The sequence below is a fragment of the Pteropus alecto genome, unplaced genomic scaffold (genome assembly GCF_000325575.1).
Source record: "Pteropus alecto unplaced genomic scaffold, ASM32557v1 scaffold155, whole genome shotgun sequence".
Taxonomy (NCBI): Eukaryota; Metazoa; Chordata; class Mammalia; order Chiroptera; family Pteropodidae; genus Pteropus; species Pteropus alecto.
The window spans coordinates 10,064,146-10,089,318 of record NW_006438113.1 but is presented as its reverse complement, the minus strand read 5'-3'; the positions used below and the strand labels follow the sequence as shown (position 1 = coordinate 10,089,318).

The 25,173-nt window shown below is 35.6% G+C and overlaps 1 protein-coding gene across 6 annotated transcripts in view; it reads left to right on the top strand.

Moving 5' to 3' along the window:
- Positions 1-25,173, top strand: part of KAT6B (lysine acetyltransferase 6B) — a 165,777-nt gene that overhangs the window by 1,804 nt on the left and 138,800 nt on the right. For all 6 annotated transcript variants that reach the window (XM_025049354.1, XM_015592264.2, XM_025049353.1 and 3 more), the window contains exons 2-3: positions 8,572-8,638; positions 11,515-12,390. In XM_025049354.1, coding sequence (XP_024905122.1) covers positions 11,770-12,390 — 621 coding nt within the window. In that variant the 5' untranslated portion in view covers positions 8,572-8,638; positions 11,515-11,769. The remainder of the gene's footprint in view (positions 1-8,571; positions 8,639-11,514; positions 12,391-25,173) is intronic.

The following is a 25,173-nucleotide window of genomic DNA, read 5'->3' as shown; positions in this document are numbered from 1 at the left end:
GGCTCGGGTGGTCGGAAGGCGAGGGCTTGTAGGGGTTTTCTGAGTGGGAGTGGCCTGGTAGAAACGGTTGGGGGCCAGCTAGTGTCTGGGAAGGATTGGTGAGGGGGTGGAGGGGAGGGGAAACTGGAGGTGTGCAAGCAGGTGCAGAAGAGAGAGTGGGGAGAGGTGCAATATCGGAGATGTGGAAGGGGGACTGAGGGGTATGTGAGGGCAAGTGAAATGATGCCGAAGTGTGAAATTGCAGTTATGGGGGTGGGGCAGAGTAAGAGTGGACTGGGTGTGGTGGATGTGAGTAGAGTTGAGAAAGCAGTGCAGAGTAGATATTGGATTGGGGGAATGTGAAGAGCAGGTACAGTTGCTGTGGTGGGAATGTGTTGGAATGAATCGGCATGTTGGAATAGAAAGGTTTGGTAGCTTTGTGGTATATGAAGCATTAAAAAGATATGGAATGATGGGATGGATATTCTTGGGAGAATCTCTGAAAGATAAGACAGCGGAACCGACATAAATGTTAAGGGAGACTACTTAGAACTTGCAAGATATATTTGTGGCAGAAAATCTCATGGGGACGTGGCATTCAGGATGGTGGGAAGAGGCGGCAGGTGTGAAGAACGATGGGTGGGGTTGGGCAATAGGTTGGGTAGGGCTGGGCAATAGGTCTGAGTGAATGTGATTTGGTGCACTGCACCACGAGTGAGGATGGGGCAAAGAAATGTGTTAGTTTGAGAGAGAGGATTGTTCCAGAGGCTGGATTTTTTGAGTGAAACTTGAGCTGGAGTCTTGGAAGTGGGGCAGGAGAGAAGGTGCAGGGTGTCAGTCTCTGGAACACTTTGGTATGGGCAGAGTGCAAGGAGTGGTGGGAGACTAGGGGCAAAAGTAGAGGAAGGGCTAGATTAAAAGTGCCCACAAAGGAGTTTAAGCCTTGCATGTGGGAGAGGGTATCGGGATATGATAAACCAATGAACCAAGTATGTTTAGGGTGGAGGTACCAGGAAATTCAAGGTAAATAGCATAGGAAGACTCTTCCATATGGACAGAATGTGGAAGTAGCATGTGGGATTTAGTTATGTTGGGATAGTGTTAGGTCTATGGTGTTCAAAGGTGTGTGTGTATTTTTCGTTGTTTGTTTTTTGTTTGTTTTTTGTTTTGGTATGACTGTGAGTAAAGTACATTCTTCCTTGTCTTGCTTGGATACTCTAGATTTTCTGGGATAGCCCTGAAGTAATACACTCCATTCTTTTGCTATTAATAAATTCTTCACACATATGTCAAAATGAATTGGGGACAGTCTTTTCTGTGACTTCAAGAAGGAAAGATTAGCATTGCATATTTCAGTAAAGGAGAAGATTCTTACCTGAGAACTTCTACTTAGGGTTGAAGGTTGGGGATGTGAAATGATAGTTTAAAAAAAAAAAAAAAACAAAAAGGAAAGGAAAGATAGAGATGAGTTTTAGCGTTAAAAGAGGAACTTAAAGGAATGACTGGCAGGTAGTGATGACATGGTCAGTAGATGTTTTGCCTGCCAGTCATACCCAGGCCTCTGAGTAGAGTGGATGTTGTGTCGTTGCCATTATACCAAACTTTTCTCTCGCGCACTACTTTTGCAGATAAGGTGGAAACTGTTAGATGTAAAGCATAGTGTGGCAAATAGGGTGAGTATTGGAAGATAATAAATAACTTAAACTTTCATGGACTTTCACATACCAGTTGGAAGAAAACTAATTAATTTGGGTTTGTTAAATGCCAGGATTCCTCACAGGCGACTTTTTAGTCTTTTAGAATAGTTCTCTACAAAGCACCTTCAGTTTTCCTGTATGCAGATGCCTGTATTTGCATAAAGTGAGAGAAAAGGAAATTGTTTTAGGAAAGTAGGGATGTGTGAGCTGTAGTGATCAGTCTTTGCTTCCAGAATAGTACATGGATGGGAGAAGTGTGATGAAGGGAATTTTTCCCCCTATAATGCTTTAATTTGCATTTCCAAAGCACCCTTAAGCACCTTTTTATTGGACTGTCACAATTTTTGTATTATCCATTCCACTATTGCTAGATGTTTGAGTTGTTTCCGGTTTGGGGAAATCGTGAACAAAGCTGCTATGAGTGTTTCCGTATCTGTCATCTGGTGCACATGTGTATAGGTTTCTCTAAGGTGTATGCCTACAAATGGAATTGCTGGTTCATAGGCAGGGTGCCCATTTATCCTGGCTTATGCCTGTTGTCCCAGTGTAATTAATAAAGCACACTTAATTCTCAAAAGTGTCTGGATTTGGATGATGAATTGTATGGTCTCCCTAGTCACGCGGTTATGCTTATCTTCAGCTTTAAGGTACCAGTCAAACTGTTTTCCAAAGTGTTGTACGAGGTTACACTCTCTCTGGTTATATATGAGTGTTCCCATTGCCTCTTGTCTTTTCCAACTCTCAGTCTTGTTAGCTTTTCAAATTAGCTGATCTGGTAAACTTTGCATTTACCTGGTTAGTAACCAGGTTGAAGAGCTTTTTATATATGTGTTGGCTATTTGAATTTCTTTATTTGTAAAGCTCCTATTCAAGTCTGCCCCCTATTTTTTTTTTTAATTGGGCCTTGCATCTTTTATTGCCATTTAGAAGTTCTTTATTTACTCTGGAATCAAATCCTTTGTCCTGTGTGTATGTTGCAAATGCCTTCTTCCATTCTGTGGTTTGCCTTGTCACTCTCTTTATGGTGTCTTTAAATGAACAGAAGTTCTTAATTTTAATGGAGTCAAATTTATTGGTCTTTTCTTTATGGTTAGTGCTTTTTTGTGTCTTGTTTTAAGACTCTTTTCCTACCTTCAGGTCAAGTAGATATTCTCTTATGCAGTATTATCTTCTAAAAGCTTTATTGACCTTGAAAGATATATGATTATGAGTTAGATATACCTTTCTTGACCCTATCTTCACCATTACAGATCTATTTTTGTTTTTGCTCACTTCCTTCTGTTCCCTGTCTTGAATTTTGACTTCTCCGTATCTGTAGCTAAGAGCCAGGTGCTAACTTCTCCTGTCTCTTAGGAGAAAATGGTTATATAGGCAGAAGTTCAGCCAGATTAGATTTTACACGTCTCCCACTGACTGTATTGCTCTTTTTCCTTTTACGAGCTAGCATTTTATTGTGTTCCTGCTATGTGTCTGCCACCATCTTTGGATCTTTCATATTTGTTATCTAAATTATTTCTCTTTACAGTTCTGCAAAACCGGGATGTATTCTCATTTTACAGATGAAAAAACCGAGGCTTACATTTATTATGAAACATGTCCAATATTCCACAGCTTAGGAAGCTAGCAAAGTGTGGACTTGATCCCTGAACTCTGGATATATCCCACCATAGCACAACTCCTCGTTTAATGAGATTTTAGAAGCCTATTTGATAATATCCAAAACCAATGAGAATAACTTTCTTACTTTTAATGTAACATATCCTAATTAAAGTACATGTGGATACATAGAGATAATTCATTTGAAACTGCATAAAATTATTGACCTCTCTGTGTATAAAAAAAAAATTTTAAGTAGGTAAAGTTAGAGCAGGCAGTGGGCCTTAAGGGTCCTTGGATGGGTGATAGAGGTTTTGAAAGCCCTTGAAATTGTATGCAAAAGTCTATGTAGATATATTCATTTTTAAAAATAGATCTATAAATTTTTGAGATTCTCGAAGGGGAACCCTAATTTGTTTTCAGGCTCTACTGGATATCCTGTTTGAAGACATCTGTGATAAAGTTAAATGATTTGTGTTTTCAAGATAATCTTTTACAAATGCAGATGTCAGATTTTTTTCTTAATACATTGTTCTCAGTTTTTGTCATTAAAACCTAGTTGAAGCTGATTTGTAATTAGGAAGAAATCTAGGATTGAACAGAAAAATTTTAAAGGCCAAAAAAAGACACTCTAAATTTAGTTGATTATTTCTTAAGTGAAAGTGCTTAGTTATAATATCATCATTACTAATCAGTGTATCCTGGCTCCAAAGGCCTCATGACTTCAAATGACTTTTCATCTTGTCTCTAAAATCCTCTGTTTTACAAGGGATCAAATTTCCTGTGAGGTTCCTAACAGTGTGATTAAAGTTTAGAGACCTAAACTATTGAGCACTTAAATACAGGGATGACTTTGCAAACCTAATTCATGGGATTCACGGGGAGATTTGGAACATGTCTCTACTAATTTATGATGATGATGTTGAAACTAATCTTTGCTAGGGATTATGGAAGCCATAATAGTTTATTGATGGTTCAGTTATTGTTTGTTGAAGCAGATTTACACAATTATAGTTTAATGACATAACAAGGATATTGTCAACTAGGAGAGCATGACATGAAAAATTAAATTTCCAATTAATATAAAATGTATTAGTTGAAATGATAATTTTCATGGTGATTTAGCCTCTTAGAAATCCTTGGAAAACATTATTAGCTTATGAATTAAAAACTCTCTATGTTAATAAGTAGTGAGAAAGAACTTAATATTATTCTAAAAAGACGGGGAATTAAATATTCAATTCAACTAACATTTATTGAGTGCCTACTCTGGGCTTGCTGCTGAGTCAGACTCATGAATATAAGTTGAACCAGATTGATGTTTGGAGAGAGGAAATACTGGTTGCTTTTGTTTGTTTCTTCAGTCATCCTTCCCTCCAACCTATACTGACTGGATGGGTACTATTGCCAGAGTGATTCAAATATTCAACAAATTTGTGTGTGTGTATGCGTGTGCATTACACTATGCCTTATTGTTTCACTAATCTTGCAGTGGCTTCCTATTCATCTGTCATGTTCATGTGCCTCACCCTAGCTTTTGTCACAGCCAACTTTATTTTTCATTCCTCTTCAACACATACTCTCTTTAGGCATGCACATGGACTTGGTGTCCCTTTTGTCTGACAGCTCATGCTTAACTTCTGTGCCTTCTAGATTTTTTCGTTCACTCATGGATGAATTCTTTTAACAAATAGGCATTGAACCCCTCTTATGTTCAGGTTGTAGTCCTGGGAAGTCTTGAGGGTATACATATAAAGATGAATCAAACATGAATCCTGTCCTTAAGAATTTTACAGTCTAGTAAGGGAAATGAGGTCAGTACACAAATAAGCATAATACAAAGTAGAGAATGAATACCAAAATAGTAAAAAAGCTTAAAGCTTCCTGTAAGACGAGTGGTAGGGCTCCTAAGAAGATGTCCTTTGCATTGGGCCATGAAGGATTTGAATTTGGGTGGAGAGACTGGGCAGTGATTCAAGTTCTGCTTTATCTTTCAAAGTCCAGTTTGAGTTCCATCTATCCAGGGGGTGTTCTGCCCATCCATATCCAGCAAGGTATAGTCACAGTTGTTTCCAGACTTTTTTCTTTCTGTAATCAGAGGAACCCTTTCTTTGAAGTGAATCTTAGGGAGAAGCCTGCTATATGTGGAACATTTGAGGTGGAGGTGTTTGGTGCAAGGGATTATGATGGCCCTACTCTTTGACCCACAAAGGGCACCTGCAGGTGACACCCAAGATACTTCATCACAAGAGATCCAGGGAGCCTAGTTTGAAAACCAGTGGAGAGATAGGAAAAGTTTAGGTTTTAGCATCTGAATTAAAATCCTTCATGATTTAGTGGTCTGAGGTCTTGACCAAGTCAGGGGTCAATTTTCTTTTTGCAAAATGGGGCAACAATGTAACCCTACAGGGTTGTTTTAAGGTTTACTGGTAATCTATGTAAAATGCCTGGCCCACAGTAGTTGTCAGAAAATAGTTGATATTATTATAATTAAGTGCTTTGGTTCTTTTTTTAAAAAAAATTATTGAGGCAAAATTCCTATAACAAAACTAACCATTTTAAAGTGAATAATTCAGTGACATTTAGTATTTAGTACATTCACAGTGTTGTGTGACCACCACCTCTATCTAGTTCTAAAACAGTTTCATCCATTCAAAATAAAATGCACCCCCCCACCACCACCCCAGCCCTACCAATTCATGTTCTGTTTATGGATTTATCTATTCTGCATGTGTCATATATAGAGAATTAAAAAATATGTTACCTTTTGTGCCTGGCTTCTTTTACAGCATGTTTTTGTGGTTCATCCACATTATAGCATGTATCCGTACTCATTCTTTTTTATGACTGAATAATATTCAGTGTATGGCTATATACCACATTTTGTTATTCCTTTCATATTGATGGACATTTGTGCTATTTCCACTTTTTGGTTGTTGTGAATAGTACCTTCTTGAATGTGTGTACGTGTACTTATTTGAGTACCTGTTTTCAGTTTTTTTGGGTATATACCTAGAAGTGGAATTGCAGGGTCATATGGTAATTTTCTGTTTAAGTTTTTGAGGAATCACCAAACAGTGCTTAATTGCTTCTTATACACATAGCACCTATCTTAGGGCTGCACACTCAGAACAACATCTCGCTAAATATTTGTTAGCTGTTCTTTGATTAGTATTTATAATCTCACCTCCGAATTCTCATGTTATGGACCTCAGACACTAATTTTAGGGAAAGTAGATGCATCCAGGACTTGTAAACCAACAAATATCACCACATGGATGATGTTTGATGTTGTCAGACAGCAGATATTTGTTAACCGAGGATGCTGTTTTGAGCAACTGTGCCAATTGTCTGTGCTGGTGGTTATGGAGGAAAAGAAGTTAATGTCCCTTTCCTTAAGCAGTTGTATGTTCTGTTTCAGAAGATACTGTTAGGGTTTGTGGATCCTCACTCAGTTACATAATAGTCCGTGAAGATATCCAGGAGGTTATAAAAGTGAGAGAGCTAAAAATAACTTATTAAAACTCAGGAAGACAAAAGAGTAAACTCTATTATTAATCTTTATTTTTTCTACCAGTTTTTGGCTCATCCATAATCTCATGACTCGTGTTATGACATTAATTTTGAAACACACAGCTTTAGTAAAAGCTTAGAGGAGGCTTCACATAATATTTATGATCCAGGATATTTTGACTCTTCTTATGCTGACATGAATATTTCTGAATAGTGTTGATATTTATATAATACTAATCAAGCCAAAAGCTCAGTGTTGGACTAAGCATTTCTCTAGATCTGTTTAGAATAGTTTGTAATGAGTGATGTAAATAGTGTTTTATTATAAGGCTGTATGATACAACCATATAATTTATTGATATTATTTTGTAGTTAAAAATAAAATGATTTAGAACCTCAGAAAATAGCATAATTTAATTATTCTATATGAGTCCCAGAATTAATCTGGAATGATTTACTCTCCTTTCGGTAGCCTTTTAGTCGAACTTTCAAGTTTTTAGAGAAAAAAAAGAAAAGAGAATAATGATTTTTAGGGTTGTACTGATACTGTCCTGTTTATATATGAAATAAATCCTAGTGCTCTGAAAAAGAGAAGTGGTGTGGATAATTTCGGATCAGGGGGAAAAAGCATTTCTATTTGGCTTTTGAATGAATTATGCATTTTTTCCCTTTAGATTTCTTTCTTGTTAGATACTGCTTAGACTAAAATTAAATTGGTTTTCAATCTATTCTCTTAGCGTATAGCAATTTACGGTGGGGCCAGTAGGATGTCAGAAACAAACCAGCCTAAGATTAAAAAATTTGGAGTAGATAATATACAAAGTGGATAATATACATGTGTTAAGTTGAGAATTGGATACAGATAAGAGACTTCTGATTTTGCTCCTCTCCTAGCTGTGTATGTGTTAAAAAACACTGATTCTGCTTGTAGCAGAGAGCTGCTGAGTTACATCTGCTTCTCCCTAATTAACTGTTGGTTGGTGTCAGATGAGAGCTAATTTTGAGATTAAATTGAGGAGAGGGGTGTGTGTCTGTGACTGGGGAAGGGGAAAAGAGGATCTAAGGTTGCTTGGTTGTTTTGGATAAGATCAACATGCAGTTATTTACAGTGTTTTAAATTTATTTTTTGCCTTTGAAATAAAAATGATCAATTTTGTTCTAAAATTTGACCTATGTCAGCACATACTTACTGTTGTAGAAACTGGTCTATCCTTCTCTTAAGTACAGTTATTGACCATATCTTGATAGTCCAGTCAGTACCTAGATGCCAGGTGACCTTTGGGACAAATAGTGAATATTGCCTGGGAAAGTTAATACTGACTTTTAAATGTTTCTTTTTTTTTTTTTTTTTTTTTTTTTTTTTTTTTTTTTTTTTTTTTTTTTTTTTTTTTTTTTTTTTTTTTTTTTTTTTTTTTTTTTCTTTTTTTCTAGATACAGTGTTACATTTGCCTGGCTATTTGAGGAATGGCGGGATTTTTTTTTTCTCATGATATTCTTTCTTAGACTCTATCACAAACCTGAATTTTAATATTTGGAGAACAGTTTTGGCCTTAAAGAAGAACAGAGTTTAACCTCTTTAGTTACTTGCTCTGGGGCTTCAGTCCCTGTTCTTAAATACTCTTTAGTGGCATGAAAGTGTTAATATATCACCAAGTGTAATGTACTGATAAATTCATTGCAGCTGTTGTGTATTGAGTAGTTGTGGAGAGCCATAGATGGTTGCTGAATTTAAGAAAAGTCTTTATGCCTAAATTAACGTTTACTTTTTCTTTTTTTCTTTTGGCAGATTTGCCTGAAGATCTGGACAGTCTTTTTTGTCATGGACTGTTAAAATGTTTGGCGTTCCAATCCTGGTATTTTCCCTTATTTTATTTTTAATATATAAAATGTCAGTCTCACTGAAATGTGTCGGTAATGGATACGAACGATTCTTTTGATTGTGGGTAAGGATTGTGGTAATAGCTTGTCATGAAGGTATATTTTGAGTATTTATTACTTATGAAATGCATTTTGTTTTAATGTGTGTTCATTTGCTTGTGTAACCAAGATTCCTGAAAGCAACTTTGCAATATTGGATACTTTTCTGTGACTTCTTTTCTTGCTTCCTATGGTTGTATTTTGTGCAGTCAAATTAAATTAGTTGATTCATCCTGAATAAATGATGGAAGACGAAATAATTACTTGGACACAGTGAAATATCCTCTAATGAAATTTTGCCCCAAACCATTTTACTTTGGAAAGATCAGCTTCCTGTTCTAAACTTTCTAACAGAATGATTCCTGTGTTCTATCTTGAAAGTGGTTGCACTATGAAAGCCAGTGATTTCATTCCTAAACACATCATGTTCCAAGTCTAACATTTTTGTCAGTGATCTGTATAATGACAGGGGAAGTGCTTATTAGATTTGCAGATGACATAGATGACAGAATCAGAATTCAAAACAATCTTTAATAGATTGGAAGATAGACTCAAACCACCAAAATGAACTTGAACTGTAATAAAATTTAAATCCCAGCATTTAAGTTCGTATAAGAAAGGGAATAGAAAGACTCAGCTTGACATCCTTTTTGTGAGATGATCTGGGGTTTTTGGTTGGACTGCTTTGCATGAGACAGTTGTGTGGCAGGGCTGTTAAGAAAGTTCATGTAACCTTGGATTGCATTAATAATTGGATAATGCCTGGATTGCCATATTTTAAGATGAGCGTTAGCTACTAGTGAGCAACCAAAAGGAGGTGCTTGGAAACCATGTGATATACGGAAAGGTTAAGGATCTTGGATGTGAATCGTCTAAAGTGGGGCTAGAGGTAGAATGGGATTGATTGTAGTGGTTTTCAAAAGATACTTCTTTTCAAATATTTGAAGGCCTGTCATATTAAATAATAAGAATTTTTCATGATTGTTCCATAGGAGCTAGAACTAGTAGGTAGAAGTTATGAGAAGGCAAATTTTGGCTCCTGTGAGCAAGAAATATATTACAATTAGAGGTGTCCAACGATGAAATGAACTGCCTCAAAAAGGAACAAATTCTCAAACACTGGAAGTATTTTGAGACTTTATGACCCTTCTTTTGGGGATATTGAGCAAGGGATCTTTTACTGGATAACTAGAGGTTGAACTGGATGACCTCTAAGGTTCCTCAGCCCCAAGTTTCTGAATCTGAGAGAAAGAAAAATGGAGTGAACTTCTAGTTTACTGATCACAAGGAAGACAGTCTTTTTTAAACTGTCTCTTTTAAGTTGACTGAACAAGTATAGTTCAATGGCCCAACTATTTTTCAGCAACAGAATCTTTGTGAACAAATATTAAATTCTTTAGGATATCTTGCTAAAATTTTAAGGAAAATATTATTTTCCTCATATTTAGGTAATTTAAATCTAAATAACCAGAGATAACTTTAATTTTGTATTTTATGAGATATTTTTCAGAGTGTATAGACATTTGATGGAACCAATGACTATATATTGAATATTAGATATTGGGTTCACTTAATTCTTTCAACAATCCTGTGAAGCTTGTATTAATATTGCCTTACAGGTAAAGTTACTGAAACTTGTTACTTACCCAAGGTTTCTCAGCTAGACATTGGTAGAGGTGGCATTCATACCTTTAGTCTGATTGCAGAGGCAGAACTAGCTAACGCAGGCAGTTGTGTCTCAGGTGAAGATAGTGCTGGACTTAAATATTAGAATAATGGCCTTTAAGCCTTAAATCTACTGACTGTTACCTTGAATGATTTCCATCTTCCCCTGAGCCTCAGTTTACCCATAGAGTCGGCCTGCAGATTAACTGACAAGTTATATGTGAGCATGCTCTTAAACTTTAAACTATTAAAAGAGTGAAGATGTGAATATTACAGTGCAGAAGCAAGATTAGAGCCCAGATTTGACCCAACTCCCAGGCCAGGGCACTTTCTCCTGGTGTTCCTTGCAGGTGTACTCAGTACCAGATTAGAAATCCAGGGTGGTTTTTATGTATACCAAGAGGCTCTTGGAGAGCAATACTGCTGTCTACCTGGCATCAGATTTGTATGAACCTTCCTTGTATCGAGCAGTTTCAGGAGCTAACTAGGTACTAAGAAACCTAGAATGCTATATTATTTAAAAGGTAAAGGTTTATGTTACTATATTAGTTTCAGTTTTCCAACCTGTTGATTATAGAGTGTCACAGACCCTTTTCAAAGGGATGGGAGGATATAAGTCTATAGAAGTGGCTAGATGTGAAATTTTCTTGGTGTGAGACCTTAGAAATATAGTATCTAGTTGAAACAGAAGAATCAAGATTATTCTTTTTTTTTTTTTTAAAGTTTAAGATTTCTTAAAGTAAGTTTGATGTACTTCTGTTAGATTTTTTGGATTATATACTAGTTCTTTGATAATGATTTTATGTTTATGGTAGACATATTTTGAACCACCTTCATGTAATCTTATTAATTTCAATAAAAGGTTATTCATTAAATATAACTTAGACGTGATCTCTTAAATGCCCTATAAGTGACTGTATAAATAATAAATGAAAAATCTTAAAAAATTCTTTCTCAGACTGAGACCCAATTTCTGGTTGGAAAATATAGTCACTGTGGCTTTGTTACATAATACCTTCCTATCATTACTTCTGGGGTCATTTTACATCAGGAAAAGTAATATTAAAGAGTTTTTAAAAGTAATATTAAAGAGTTATTTTTGGAAGTTCCATTATTAAGAGCTTTTCCCCCCTATTTATCCTTTAAGGTCTTGATTTCCTGGTTCAAGATGTTCTTCACCTAAATGCAGTCTTTCCGGTTGGTCAAAATAAGACAACTGTCAACATAGCCTGTTTTCCTCTTTTTACTCTAAGGATGGATGTTTGTAAGATGTTGCTTAATATGGTCTGGAATACTCTTCCCATTTATTGAATTGTAAGTGACTTTTAAATGCGCAAGTTCTGTTAAATACAAGGAAAACCTCTATGGGTAACTTTTGTATTGAAGAAGTCATTTGTCAACCATGGTAAAACTTGCAAACCCACTTTACACAGAGTGGATTCTTGAAGCTATACAGAAAATAAAAAAGCAAAAGCAAAGGCCCTCTGAAGAGAGAATCTGCCATGCAGTCAGCACTTCCCATGGATTGGATAAGAAGACAGTCTCTGAACAGCTGGAACTCAGTGTTCAGGATGGCTCAGTTCTCAAAGTCACCAACAAAGGCCTTGCCTCCTATAAGGACCCAGACAACCCTGGCCGCTTTTCATCAGTTAAACCAGGCACTTTTCCTAAATCAGCCAAGGGGTCTAGAGGAACATGTAATGATCTCCGCAATGTGGATTGGAATAAACTTTTAAGGAGAGCAATTGAAGGACTTGAGGAGCCAAACGGCTCCTCCCTGAAGAACATAGAGAAGTATCTCAGAAGTCAAAATGATCTCACAAGCACCACCAACAACCCAGCCTTTCAGCAGCGGCTGCGACTGGGGGCCAAACGAGCAGTGAACAATGGGAGGTTACTGAAAGACGGACCGCAGTACAGGGTCAATTATGGAAGCTCAGATGGCAAAGGGGCTCCCAAATATCCCAGTGCTTTCCCGTCTTCTCTCCCACCTGTCAGCCTTCTACCCCATGAGAAAGACCAGGTAAGTGAAGAGAGAATGCTAATGTATTCTAAATGTTGCCCCTTTCATTGATACAGTTTAAGTTATATTTTATGTGGACAAAAGGTTCTGAATAAAGTTTAATAAAATTAAATGTTTTGCCTTAGAGCAGGCTTTTATATTTTAAAATGTATATATTGTTATGTATATAAAGTGTTCTATATTGTTTTACAATGTATTGAGGACCGGCTTCCTTATTGGTTGACTAAGAATTTAACATGATGATTATGTGATTTGTTTTTTAAACTCTGATTAACTGGTAAGTGCTTGAAGGGACCAGGATAGAGAACTTTAATCCTCCTTAAGGGCAAGATAATATATATTTTAAAAACTCTAAAAAAGGCCACTGTATATTTTTCTCCCTTTTTATTATTTATCTTTATCTTTCAGCTTTATTGAGGTATAATTGATATTTTTTCATCTTATTATTTTTAGAGAAGAAGAATTTATAGACTGATTATTTTAATACTGGAATTGTTTTGATATGTGACCTAAATCCTGACTGTTTCAGTTTGAAATAATTTATTGTCTACTTCTCAGTGGGTGAAAGCGAATGTTTATTTTGTCTCATACCATATCTTTTCTTATACTCTTTGGTTTCCCTGGGGCTTATGTTATTTCTGTAGTATTTATACATATATGGCAGATTTCTCCTTAAGTTACTGCTACAATTTTAAGTCTTTGGTTGAGTAGGATTTTCCTTTGTTTTGTTTCAAAGCTACTGAAATTACTGCCCAAACTAAAACCAAAGTAGAGCAACAGCAAATTGTTTATAATAATCAAGGCTCTCCAGTTTTGGGCCTTATTGTCTGTCCCTTGGGCGAGTGGATACATTGATATCAGTTAACTTTACATCATGTAAAGCATTAACCATTGTTGATAGAAAAAGTGGTTGTATGTGTTAACTACATTTTTAGAAGTGATGGAAACACAAGTGTTAGGAAAAGTTGTGCTCCTGATGGTGTTTTTTCCCTCTTTGGATACTGCCAGCTCTTAAGATAGATTCTGCTTCCCTCAGTGCTTTAAGCTGAATAGGGACCCAGCTCTAGAAACTGGGTAGGACCAGGTGGTTTTCCTTTCCATGAGCTAATTGGAATGCTAGCATTTATATCTTAACTATATTTTTAGGTTATCAGTTTTCCTCAACATTTATCTTGTCCTTTGGTGGTGTTTATGTTTGTATAACCAGCCCTCAATTTTTTGAGAGAGAATGTGGGCATAAAGAAAGACGTAAGTAAACCTATGCAATTTTCTTTTTAAATAACATTTATTAAAAAAATACAGTGATTCAAATCCTAATACTTGTGTCTGACACAGCCACACGAAGCACTTCTGTTTCTCATTAAATATTTTTATAAATGCTTATACCATGAGCAAATTCCTTAGGGGAATATAAAACCATTTCTTGATGGATTTGGGTATCTTTGTTTTTAAAAGTTATATACTACCTTAAGGTTTATTAAAATTTTGTAGTCATCAGGTACGTGGACTAATTCAGACAGCTTTAGGCAATTTAATAATAGTATGTTTCAGTAATTTTGTGATCCAGGGGATATTTTTACTTGTGATAGAGGAGTCACTACAAATTTTCCACAGACCCTTTCCTATCCTCTTTCACCTTGCTCGCCATTTCTTGCTAACCTTATCATATATATATATATTTTTTTTTCATACAGCATCCGTATGGAAGTATTTTTAGTCTAAAGGAAAATTCATGTCTGAAAGTGTCTAGGATTGAGAACAGTGTAATTTATTGCTTAGCATGCAATTGCTGCTGCTCTTTTTATGATGCAAATCTTTAAGTTGTCCAGTTAGCATCATCATATAACAAAGAAATCTGAGAAAACGTGTCTTAGAATTTTTACTAGATGAAATTTTGAGATCAGTTGCCTTGAGTAATCGTAATCTAATTCTTAGAAAAGGACAAATAAAGATAAATGAAAATCAGGTCAACTCTGGCTATAATATATTATATTGTTTGTATTGTATATTGCAATAGCATTTTTTCCTTAAAAAATGTAATAAAAACTACATCAAGACATATTATCCTTTGAGATTGCAAATGGTAAATAGTTTAAAACTATGTAAACTTGCTAAGTAAATGTAATAGAAATTCTTAACCTGGGTCCATGAATGGGTTTGGGGAAGGTAGGCCACAAATCCCTTGATATCAGACAGTGATATCTATTCACGTTTTTCTAGGGTGAGAGTGTATAGTTTTTATTAGATGCTCAAAGGGATCCAAAATGTCAGATAGCTAATGTGACTATTTTTTATACTGTAGAAAATATTTTGAGTTTCTTACTCTAAAACCATAATATGTTAATGATTATTCTTGCTTCAGCTGCTGAACTTGGATCTATATGTAGATTGGTTATGCTGTAGTTTCTTGTACACGGGGCTTTTTCTAACATATTTGAAAGGCAGATTATCATTGTTCTTGCGCTAGAAGTCTGTAGAGTTTGCATTGTGGGAGGACATTTATGATATAAATAGCAGCTGTTTGTACAGAGATACAGTAATCTCAATTACAATTTAGTCAACTGATGTCTTTCAAAGAAGCTGTTATTCTAGTTACTTTTGTTGAGCAGTTTCATTTAATCGTAAAAAAATAAAAATAGTAAAAATAATAACTAACATTTCTTAAGGGTTAAATGTCGGTACTATTCCAAGTACTTTACACTTATTAACTCCTTATCACAGTAACTGTGAGGGCCATAGATTATTATCTTTATTTTACAGATGAAAAACTGAGGATCAAAGCCTAAGTAATTTGTCCACGGTCGCTTATAGAGCTGGTGAGTGGTGAAGCCAAGATCCTAACAAGATAGTCTGACTCCAGACCTCTTTACTGCTGGGCTGTATGCTGGTCAATAGTGGTGGCTTTTCATTAACAGTAAAATTATCTCTTGCAGTTCCCCAAATGTTTAGAAGCAGTTTTTCCCAACAAATAGGTTTCCGGTATTTTAAATTTGGGAACTGCAATGAGCCTATTTCAGTTTTTAAAGCGTATACTATTTATAATATTAGCAATATGGGAAAGCAGTTGGGGGAAATAGTAAATCTCTGTCTAATTAGATTTACATCATCATCATTCCTATGCATGACTGCTAGGCAGAATACAATGCAAGTTAAAATAGAAAGGCTCCTTTCCTTTCTGAAATGTAATTGCACATCTTCTGATAGTCTAGAATTCAAATTGGATATTACCACAGTGGCTTCTTAGCATAACTTTTTTGTATTTATTTAAGAAAGCTCTCTTTGGTGAGGTGATATGGAAATGAATTAAACCATTGAAGATAAAACTTTATCTTTGACTTGGTGAGGGAACTCCTAAAGGATAGTATTAGTGTTTCTTATTAAAAGTGGTAAAGCTCAATTAGGTCAGATTATGAGGACTTTGGAAAGTCAAATATTCTAAGAGGGACTTCAGTTGTCACCACAGACTTTGTAGCATTAAGATTCCATTAGAACATTTGGACTTTAGCATTTTTATAAAACCAATTTTGTTCAGTTTTAAACAGATTCCTTGGCATTTCACTTTATTGGGAATATCTTCCTAAAATTTATTAAGTGTCAAATCTTGGTATATTTCTAGTACAGTACATAATATATGGGAACTCTTACTCTAGACTACTATAGTTGGGAGACACTTTTGATTTTTTTTTTTTTTTTAAGAAATGAACTATTAGAATCTTATAAAAACATTTAAACATAAATTCAAAAACATAGATGCTGTCAAGAAAAATAAATAAGATGAGTTTTAAAAGGAGCACAGATGATTAGAAATGCTGCTGAGAGACAAAACTATGTTTTGTCTCTTTTCGTGGTCTTGGCTTATTCAATTGTTTTTTCTACTTCTTCCTCATTATTTATAGGGAGATATTTTATTAAGGTTTTTGTCAGTGTTATTGGAATGAAATATTTTCATAAATAAAAGATTAATGTACATCATATATCAGTTTCTTGTGTTGAATAAATGTTGTAAATTGCAGAACTTTATTTTTAGATTTTACTTTCTTCAGTTTTCTCCACTCTGTCCTCTAATCACCAAGCCCATTATTCCTGTCCTAGGGAGAATTTCCTCATCTCTCTGGGACTTTGCCAGTCACCTGTGTTTTGTAAAGGACCATTCACTCATCCATATTGTTCTTTGATGAGGCAGACTTCCAGAAGTCTCTCAGCCCTAGGGGATCCGTTCATAGTTTCAGACAACTCTGCATCTTTTTGGCAGAAATGTGTGTGTGTGTGTGTGTGTGTGTGTGTGTGTGTGTGTGTGTGTGTGTGTGTGTGTGTGTGTGTGTGTGTGTGTGTGTGTGTGTGTGTGTGTGTGTGTGTGTGTGTGTGTGTGTGTGTGTGTGTTTTTATCTGCTAATTATGGAGAGTCCAAATGTCCTCCTCTCTGTTGGCCTTCTTAGTTTTCCTTTGAAATGGTGTCCTTTGTATTGCAGATGTCACGTTTCCCAAAGAATGCTTTGCTAAGAGTATTTAACTGAAAGTTGGATAAAGCTCTAAATATTGCAAAATATACTCTTCATATAATCTGAATTTTGGAATTGGTATAGATGAAAGTCAGTTTTAGAATGACTAAAGTCAGACAGAAGCCTATTATAATGTGAAAGAATAGGTGAATCAAATACTTGCTGTTCCAGGGTCAGAGAAGGAAAAAGATTGTAGTTCATGTTGTTAATTAAGCTTCAGAAGTTCTTCAAAATAGCAGACTACTGTCAGGACTGCTTTTGTAAGCAGACAGTACTAGTTGTTGAGGCATTGTTGAATGAGCACTTGGATTGTCTCAAATTAGTTAGTGGGGTCAAGGGAAACAAAAAATGAAAAGTGAGAGAGTCTTTCTATTGCACGCTAAGGCATGACAGCTTGTTCCACTTTTGAGCTTTTATCAAGATGGGATTTGTCTAGACTTCTAATGAAATAGGCTTTAGGTAAAGTAGAAACATGATGTCAAAGGATCTTTGACTCTTAGAATGAGTGTTAAACATTCTTTTTAACTCTTTGGATCTTAGATATATTTGATACTGTAGCTGCCTTTTCTACAACACATAATCCTGACATGAATGATACATAAACATAGATCAGCCTGTTTTCTGATTTCCTAATGGTATTTTCTTCCAAGCATTAAGGATGCTAAGGGTATGGTTTCCTGATTGATTTTGGATATTTTCAGCAGCGTTCAGGAATTTACTGTTATATTCCATATACCTATTGGAGTATAACAGCTACGTTTGTATACTTTCAGTGCTAAGGAAATCTATATTATATTATATAGCTTTAAAGTCATTTAAATTAAGTGCTATTTGCTGATTTATTTTGATTGTAACTTGGATGGCAAAGATTTTTATTTATCTTTTCCCTTCAAACTTTATTTAATAAATAGTACATTTTAATGTTTCTTAGAATGAAAATTTATGTTCTTTTTATGTATTTTATCTTCGTACATGATAATGAACAAAGGATACATGAGAAAATGTTATTGTTTTATCATTGCAGTAGCAAACTTTGTAAAATTTATAACTTTTTGATTTTTGTAAACTTAATTTTCTTGGTCTGTACTTAAACAACAATGGATTTGATAAAACTGTTCTCTAGTTACACCAGCATTTCAAATGTGAATCTTTATTTTCTCAGGTACTTTGATCTTTCCAATCTTTTAATGTTTCTAAGTACATAAACATCAATTAGCCTACTAAATTGAAGTTAGCGAATGAGTCAGCCACATAATTTATGACATTTTAAGTCAGCAGGGCTACAGGAAAGTATGTTTTTATTTGTGTGTGGGTGCGCTTGTCTCACTGCCTTCAGGTGAAGGGGAGTTTATGCGTATAAGGAGGTATGGGAATGCACATCGTGAAATGCTAATCACTGTTGTTGGGCTTCTGCTGGGGACTGGACTGCTTTCCCAGAGAAGTCTCCAGGAGTTGCAAACTGTATACTGTTGTTTTTCCTTTTATAAATGAACCTTTTAATTAGCAGAATATTAATGCAGAACATAACTTTTTTGGTTTTGTTTTATGAAAGATAATATTTTGAAAAGTCTGCAAAATGAACTATACAGAGTTCTAGAGTGAATAAAATTAGATTTAAACTGTGAGGCTGGGCTCTACAAAGATATAAAATAAATACTAATCAGTGGTCTAAGCAAAATCCAGGAAGGATTTGTGTTAATTTGACAAGTAGCTTTAGAATTCTTTAGCCATTATTTTTTAGAAACCAGCTTTGTTCGTACATCCTTTCTCTAATTTGCTTCACTTTTGATCTTTGATAAAACCAGCTGCAATTTTGTTTCATTAACAAACTTAACTGGTTAACAGATGTTTGTTTTGGCTTGATTGTGTCCTTTCTATTAGAAACAGTATAAGCATACATAGAAACCATGCTGGGCCTTTTCCTGTCTGTAGTTACACAGGCGTTTCAGAAGAGCAGCTTAATTTTATTTACAAGTTCAATTTTTGTTCCTCTGTACTATTATTGTGGGTATATTGTAGGTATATATACCAATATTTTAGCTCTTTGTGCTATCAGGGAGGTCTTTTGTTCTTAATCTTCCTTCCATCTATTAGTCCAGTAACCTGCCCTCCCCTTTTTTTTAACATTGTAAAATCTTAGTATTTAGGGAAAAAGGTATTGTACAAGAGGTAGTCGAGATATCAGCGACTCTTCCACAGTTCAAGGGAAGGAATTGGACTAGCCTGGTGAATTTCGATAAATTCTTCCATCTTCTTTGATGTCAGTAAGTTGCCATATGGAATGCAATGAGGCCTACAGTAAGGAGGTGATCCTTGCCTGTGATACTCAGAGTGATGTGGGCTGGGAGCCAGAGGCAGCACTTGAATGTTTCTGTAATAGTTTCTGATGCAACTGGTCCTGCTTTTTGTCCATGGTTTACTGCCATGCTTGTGACCCTCTCAGATCATAAACGGGAATGATAAAGTTCAAGAAACAGGGGAAAGATTATATGGGGTAAGAGAAATAATAGTAAGAAGCAAAGAATGCCCAAGTTAATATTCAGTATTGACTTCAAATGGTGATTACTATTTGATATTCAATCAACTTATTCCCAATGCTAGTATTTTGATATCATGTAGAAGCTTCTACCTTATATCAAAACCCAACCCTAGCTATTGAGCTTTGAATTATAAGGAAAGCAGCAGAAAACAAAATCTGCTAGTAGAAGAGAATGGGGTTGTTTGAAGAACATAAGCTATTCCGTCTAGTTAGACTGCTGGCAGGATGTGAGGAGACTTGGAAAGGTAGGCAATGGGGGCAGCCAGGAAGATAGTTCCCGCTTAACTTTATGCTTTACAAGATTGCAGTATTTCAGAAAAGTTGAAAGAGTAGTACAATAAGTGCTGTCTTTCTTTTACCTAGATTCACCAATTGTTAACATTTTCCCACATTTGTTCTTTTTCTCGCTCCCTTGTATATGCGTGTCTGTTTTTATATGCGTATGTATTTATACATATACACACATTAATAATTTTTGGCTGAACTATTTAGAAATACATAGTTGACATGATATTAAGATATGGTATTAAGTTATAATGATACTTAATTACATATGGAGGAGCATTCTTCTATATAACCATAATACTGTTATCTCATGTAAGAAATTTAATAGTGAAACATGAGTGTTATCTCATAGACAGTCCATATTTCCCCAAACGGCTGCAAAATATCATTTATAACTTGTTTTTGATCTGCGAGCCAGTTAAGGATCACACATTGCATTTGGTTGTTATATCTCCTTTAATAGGGAACAGTTTTCCTTCTTTTTTTGTTTCTCCTGTCAGGCACATTTTTGAAGAGTCTAAGTCCGTTGCCTTGTAGGATGTCCCACAATTAGTGTTTGACTGTGTCCTCATGATTAGATTCAGGGTAAACATTTTTGGCAAGAATATTGCATAGGTAATATATATTTCCTGTTTTGTCATATCAGTAGATATATCCTTTTCAGGTTATCTTGTTACCGGTAGTGCTTATTTGATCTGTTAGTTAAGGTGGTGTTTGCCAGATCTCTCTTACTAAAGGCACCTTTTCCCTTTTGTAGTTAATAAGTAATCTATACAGTGATACTTTGTAACCGTGTGAATAAACCATTCATTCAGTGGGTATTAGTTTTCTGTTACTGCTGCAACAAATTACCATAAAATAGTGGCTTAAAACAAAGCAAATTTATTGTCTTAACAGTTTTGGAGGTCACAAATCCAGCATGGGTCTCATTGAGTTAAAATCACATTGTCAGCAGGGCAGCATTCCTCTGGAGGCTGTAGGAGAGAATGTTTCTCACCATTTCCAGCCTCTACAGGCTGTCTGCATTCCTTGGCTCATAACCCCTTCCTTCCATCTTCAAAACCAGCAACATCACATCTCTCTGACCATTTTTTCCATAGTTATATTTTTCTCTGACCACAGCCTAGACAGCTTTTAAAGATTTTATGTGATTAGATTTGGGCCGCTTAGATAATCTAGGATAATCTCCCCATCTCAAAGTTCTTAACTTAATCACAGCCGTAAGGTCATTTTGACATGTAAGGTGACAGATTCACGGGTTTTTGGCACTAGGAAGTGGATATTTGTGTGTATGTTGGGGGGAGGGGGGTGGCAAGGTGAGGGCAACAATATTCTGCCTGCCATACAGTGGTTTCACCTAAATCATCTTTTGCATTGGAGGTTGCAAATCTGAAGGTTTGGGGCCTATGATGTAACATAGTCTAAGTCTGCTTAGAAAAGAATGAATCACAGTTTATGAAAGTAATGCTCAGTGAAGGCTAGGAGGCAAGAGTCCTGGGTTCTAGTTCTCATGGTATACCTTGAACTATTTCCATGGGGACAAGAGCAGGGACTGCCTTCTGCTTTCATTTAGTGTTTCTTTACTCACCAGTCGAAGAACTGAAGAACAGATTTGGCAGTGATAGCCTGAGAGTTTTTAACAATTGGAGTTTGGACATCCAAAATGTTTTCTGAGAAGTGCTCTTAAAGTTGTAGAGAAGGCTCTTTCATTTAAATGCCCACAGAGTGCATAAAAATATGACAATTTAATAAAATAGACTCTTTGATATTTTAAAGATTTACGTAACATTTGAAGAATTTTATGTCTGTTTAAGTTTGAATCTTCAATTAGAGAACTTTAGATAGGCTGAAAAATAAACTGACTTATTTAAAAATAATAATATAATTCTTACAATGTTATATGTCAATTATATCTTAATAAAGTTGGGCAAAAAGGACAAATACCAGGCAGGTAGGATGTATATTATATTTTTTCAGGTCTTAGTAAGAACTCAGAAAAAATGAATAGCAAACCAAGATATTCACAAAAGCAGTTAACTTCAAGAATCTTCCATTTCCTTTCATTTTACAATATTTTAGTAGAATCTTCTGCAGTAGCTGCAGTCAGATGGAATGCTTTGGATATATTGATTATTCCAATCGTTAAAGAATAACTGCTATCAGCCTATAAATGTCCTTTCTAGAGCTTATAAAAAAAAGATGATCTTTTCATCTGATGAGCCTTGACCCTCTGTGAACCTTACAACTTATCTCATTTTCCACCAGCTACTGAAAAATAACAAGATGCCACCAATTACATCCTCATGAAGCATTTATATCAACTTATAAAATCACCTCTTTATTGGAAAATTGTGTAATATCTTGATTTCAATTTAGCGTGGCATGTTGATTAGTAATAAATCTTGCTAGGATATGAACACAAGCCCACAGGCAGTTTGCAGAACATTGATCAGGTGCAAATTGTATGCATCTTTCTAGCTTCTAAAGATTTAAGAGCAAAATGAAATAAATATCATCAAGATCACCACTTTTTAGGTTGTTTTTAAATCTGACGTAGTAGAACATCACCATGTATCTTACAGGAAGTACCTTAACTCTCCTAAAATCCACGATTTGTGTTTGTGACTATTTAAGTCCTCCATTTTGTTTGTGATATACAACAAAAGCAAAAGAATGTGGTTAAAACAGGTACTTATGCCTCATGCATAATAAACAGTTCATATTAGATTTGAAGGTTCTACATAAAACACGCAAGAAGAGATATCACTATCATCTTTACTTAGTGCTTCCTATATACCAGGTAATGTTCTAAGTATTTAGTACATACAAAATAATTTTACATGAACCCTGAGAGATAGTACTGTTATTAATGGAATTTCACAGATGAAGAAACAGACCAGAAAATGTATCTTGCCCAGTAGTTCACAGGAAGTATTGGAGCTGATGTTTCAATCCTGGCACACAAGTTGGAGTATAGGCACTTCACCACCTTCTAGGTGTCTCATTTATTTGGATGAAATCAACACATATCTATTGAATTCTTGTAACCTATAAGGCACTGTACTGGGCATTGTAGAAGTTACAAAATAAAAATCATATTCAGATGGTAATTAAAATTATCAGTCAAAACATGCAGCTATGTGATTCTTTCTCAAATGACTAGTGGCGTGATCTTCATTTTCAGAGTGATTGAAATTTTCTTTTCTTTAGGAATGAATAACGGCCAGTGTTTATATGTTGCTTACTATGAGTCAGGTACTACTTAGTGTTTTAAATATGGTAACTTGCCTGCGAGGTAGTACTTCTTTTCATTCTTGGTTTGCAAAAGAGGGAACTGAGGCACATGAGGTAAAAGGTCTTGCCCAAAGTCACATAGCTAATGTAGTAGAGCCAAGATTCAAACTCAAGCATCTTGGCTCCATAATCTGTACACTTAACTATTACACTATATGGCCTCTTATTTTTCTCATGAAAAACTTCTTTTAAAGAAAAGGTATTGAAAAGAATTATACATATGTTCTTATAAACCTGGACCTCTAAGTGCCTTTTTAGTGTTTATAATAGGAGTTACTGAATAAACTTGTTAAAATTCATTTAAGGTGGCTTTTCCTAAACAATATTCTGAAGTAGAAGGAAGTACAGTATTCTTTAAGATGTTAATGATGCTAATAATGTTCTGAGATTTAAAGTCCCTGAGAACTTCTGAGATTTAACTTGTTTAGCCTGCGGTTTGCTAAGATGATTTGATGATGGGCCCTCTCCTCTCCCCTTCTTGCTACAGCTGTTCTCTTGTGTAGAGATCTTTGCATTTGATTTTAAACAGTTTGGATAGCGCTGATATAAGGTTATATTGCTAATCCCTTTCCTCAGTACACATCCCAAAGGAAACCATTGATTAATTGAACTTGGAGTTTGTGCTTCCGAATAGAAAGCCAAAAGTTATCAAATTCATTCCTTGTCTCTGTTATGAATTAACAGTAAAACTGTTGTATGATAATTACTCTTGTAGAGTAACATTTTAGAGTCGCAAGCAGTCGTTGAGATCACCAAGTTCATGAGTTTTAAGCTGAGGTTCAAGCACTCCATTCAGGGGGTTTGTGAACCCCTGAAATTGTAAGCAAAATATTGGGATTGTGTATATTTACCAGCATTTTTCTGGAGCCTCTCGCCTCTCCCTTCCTTCCACAGGTCATTTGATTCAGGCCAGTGCTTCCTAGACTACTGCACATTTGAATCATCTGAAGAGCTTTTAAAAATTCCAATTCTTGGGTCACACCCCACACGCATTAAATCAGAATGTCAGGAGTTGGAGCCAGGTATTAGAAATTTTCAAAGGTCTCTGGGTAATGCCACTGTGCAGCAAAAGTTTGGGAATCACTGCCCGAGGCTAAGTTTCTTCTTTTATGTATGAGCAAATGGAGTCTGCTTATGTGGTCCAGGAAACAGGCTAGATGTGTTAATTGGGCAGGGTCCTAGTTCTTGCTAAGGGAGATCTTAGAGGTCATTACAAAGAAGTCTTAGGAGGAAATGGCTCTGGAGCCGGAGTGCTTAGTTTCAAATCCTGACTTTTCTACTGGGCAAATACAGTCTGTGTCTTGGTTTCCTCAGCTGACACATGGAGATAATAACAGCACGGACCACATAGGGATAGTTTGCTACAACCACAGGGCCCCGAGATAGCAAGGTAGTGAGCTTTTCCTGGGCCCTGATAGAAAGGCAGCCGGGTGGAGTCCAGGGCTATGGGGGGGCAGTATCCCCTGGCACTGTCTCCCCCTCACCCCACACTTCCTCCTCTTGAGGGAAAAGTATAAATTGATGTCATTATCTCCTAATGAAGACCTCCTCTCCTATTGGAGACTTGTTCTAGTCACTGAGTCCAAGAATGGCTAAAATTCACAGTTTTTTTTTTTTTCTTGTTTCTTTGTATTTAAATCGTCGGAAAAAGAGTCTTTTCAGAGTAACACATGCTCATTGTACAGACTGAAAAATACAGAAAGGTTTAGGGGTGATATACTGTAACTGCAGATTTCACTCCAAAGATAACCACTGTTAAAAGTTTGTATTTTCTTCCAGTGTTTGTCCTCCTACCCGTATGTATATTATATTTGAATAAATAGAGGAATATGTTAGTCATATAATTTTGTAGTTCACTTTCTACATTTGTGAGCCTTTCCCTGGTTTCTTGATTATTGTTTGAAGTGTGACTTTTTTGCTATTGCAAATAATAACTGCTACTAAAAATTTGTGTATGCATGGGTAATTACTTCTCATAAAATAGATTACTAGAGAAGATATACTGGGGCATAAACTTGAATTCTTTTTCTAAGACTTTTGGAACATACTGTCAAAAAGTGTTCCAAAAGGTAGTTCCAATCTATACTCTTGGGCTGAGTATGAGTGCCTTGGGCATCTACTTGCTTCCTAACCCTTACTTTTTATCTTGCTAATGTGGTAGAGGAA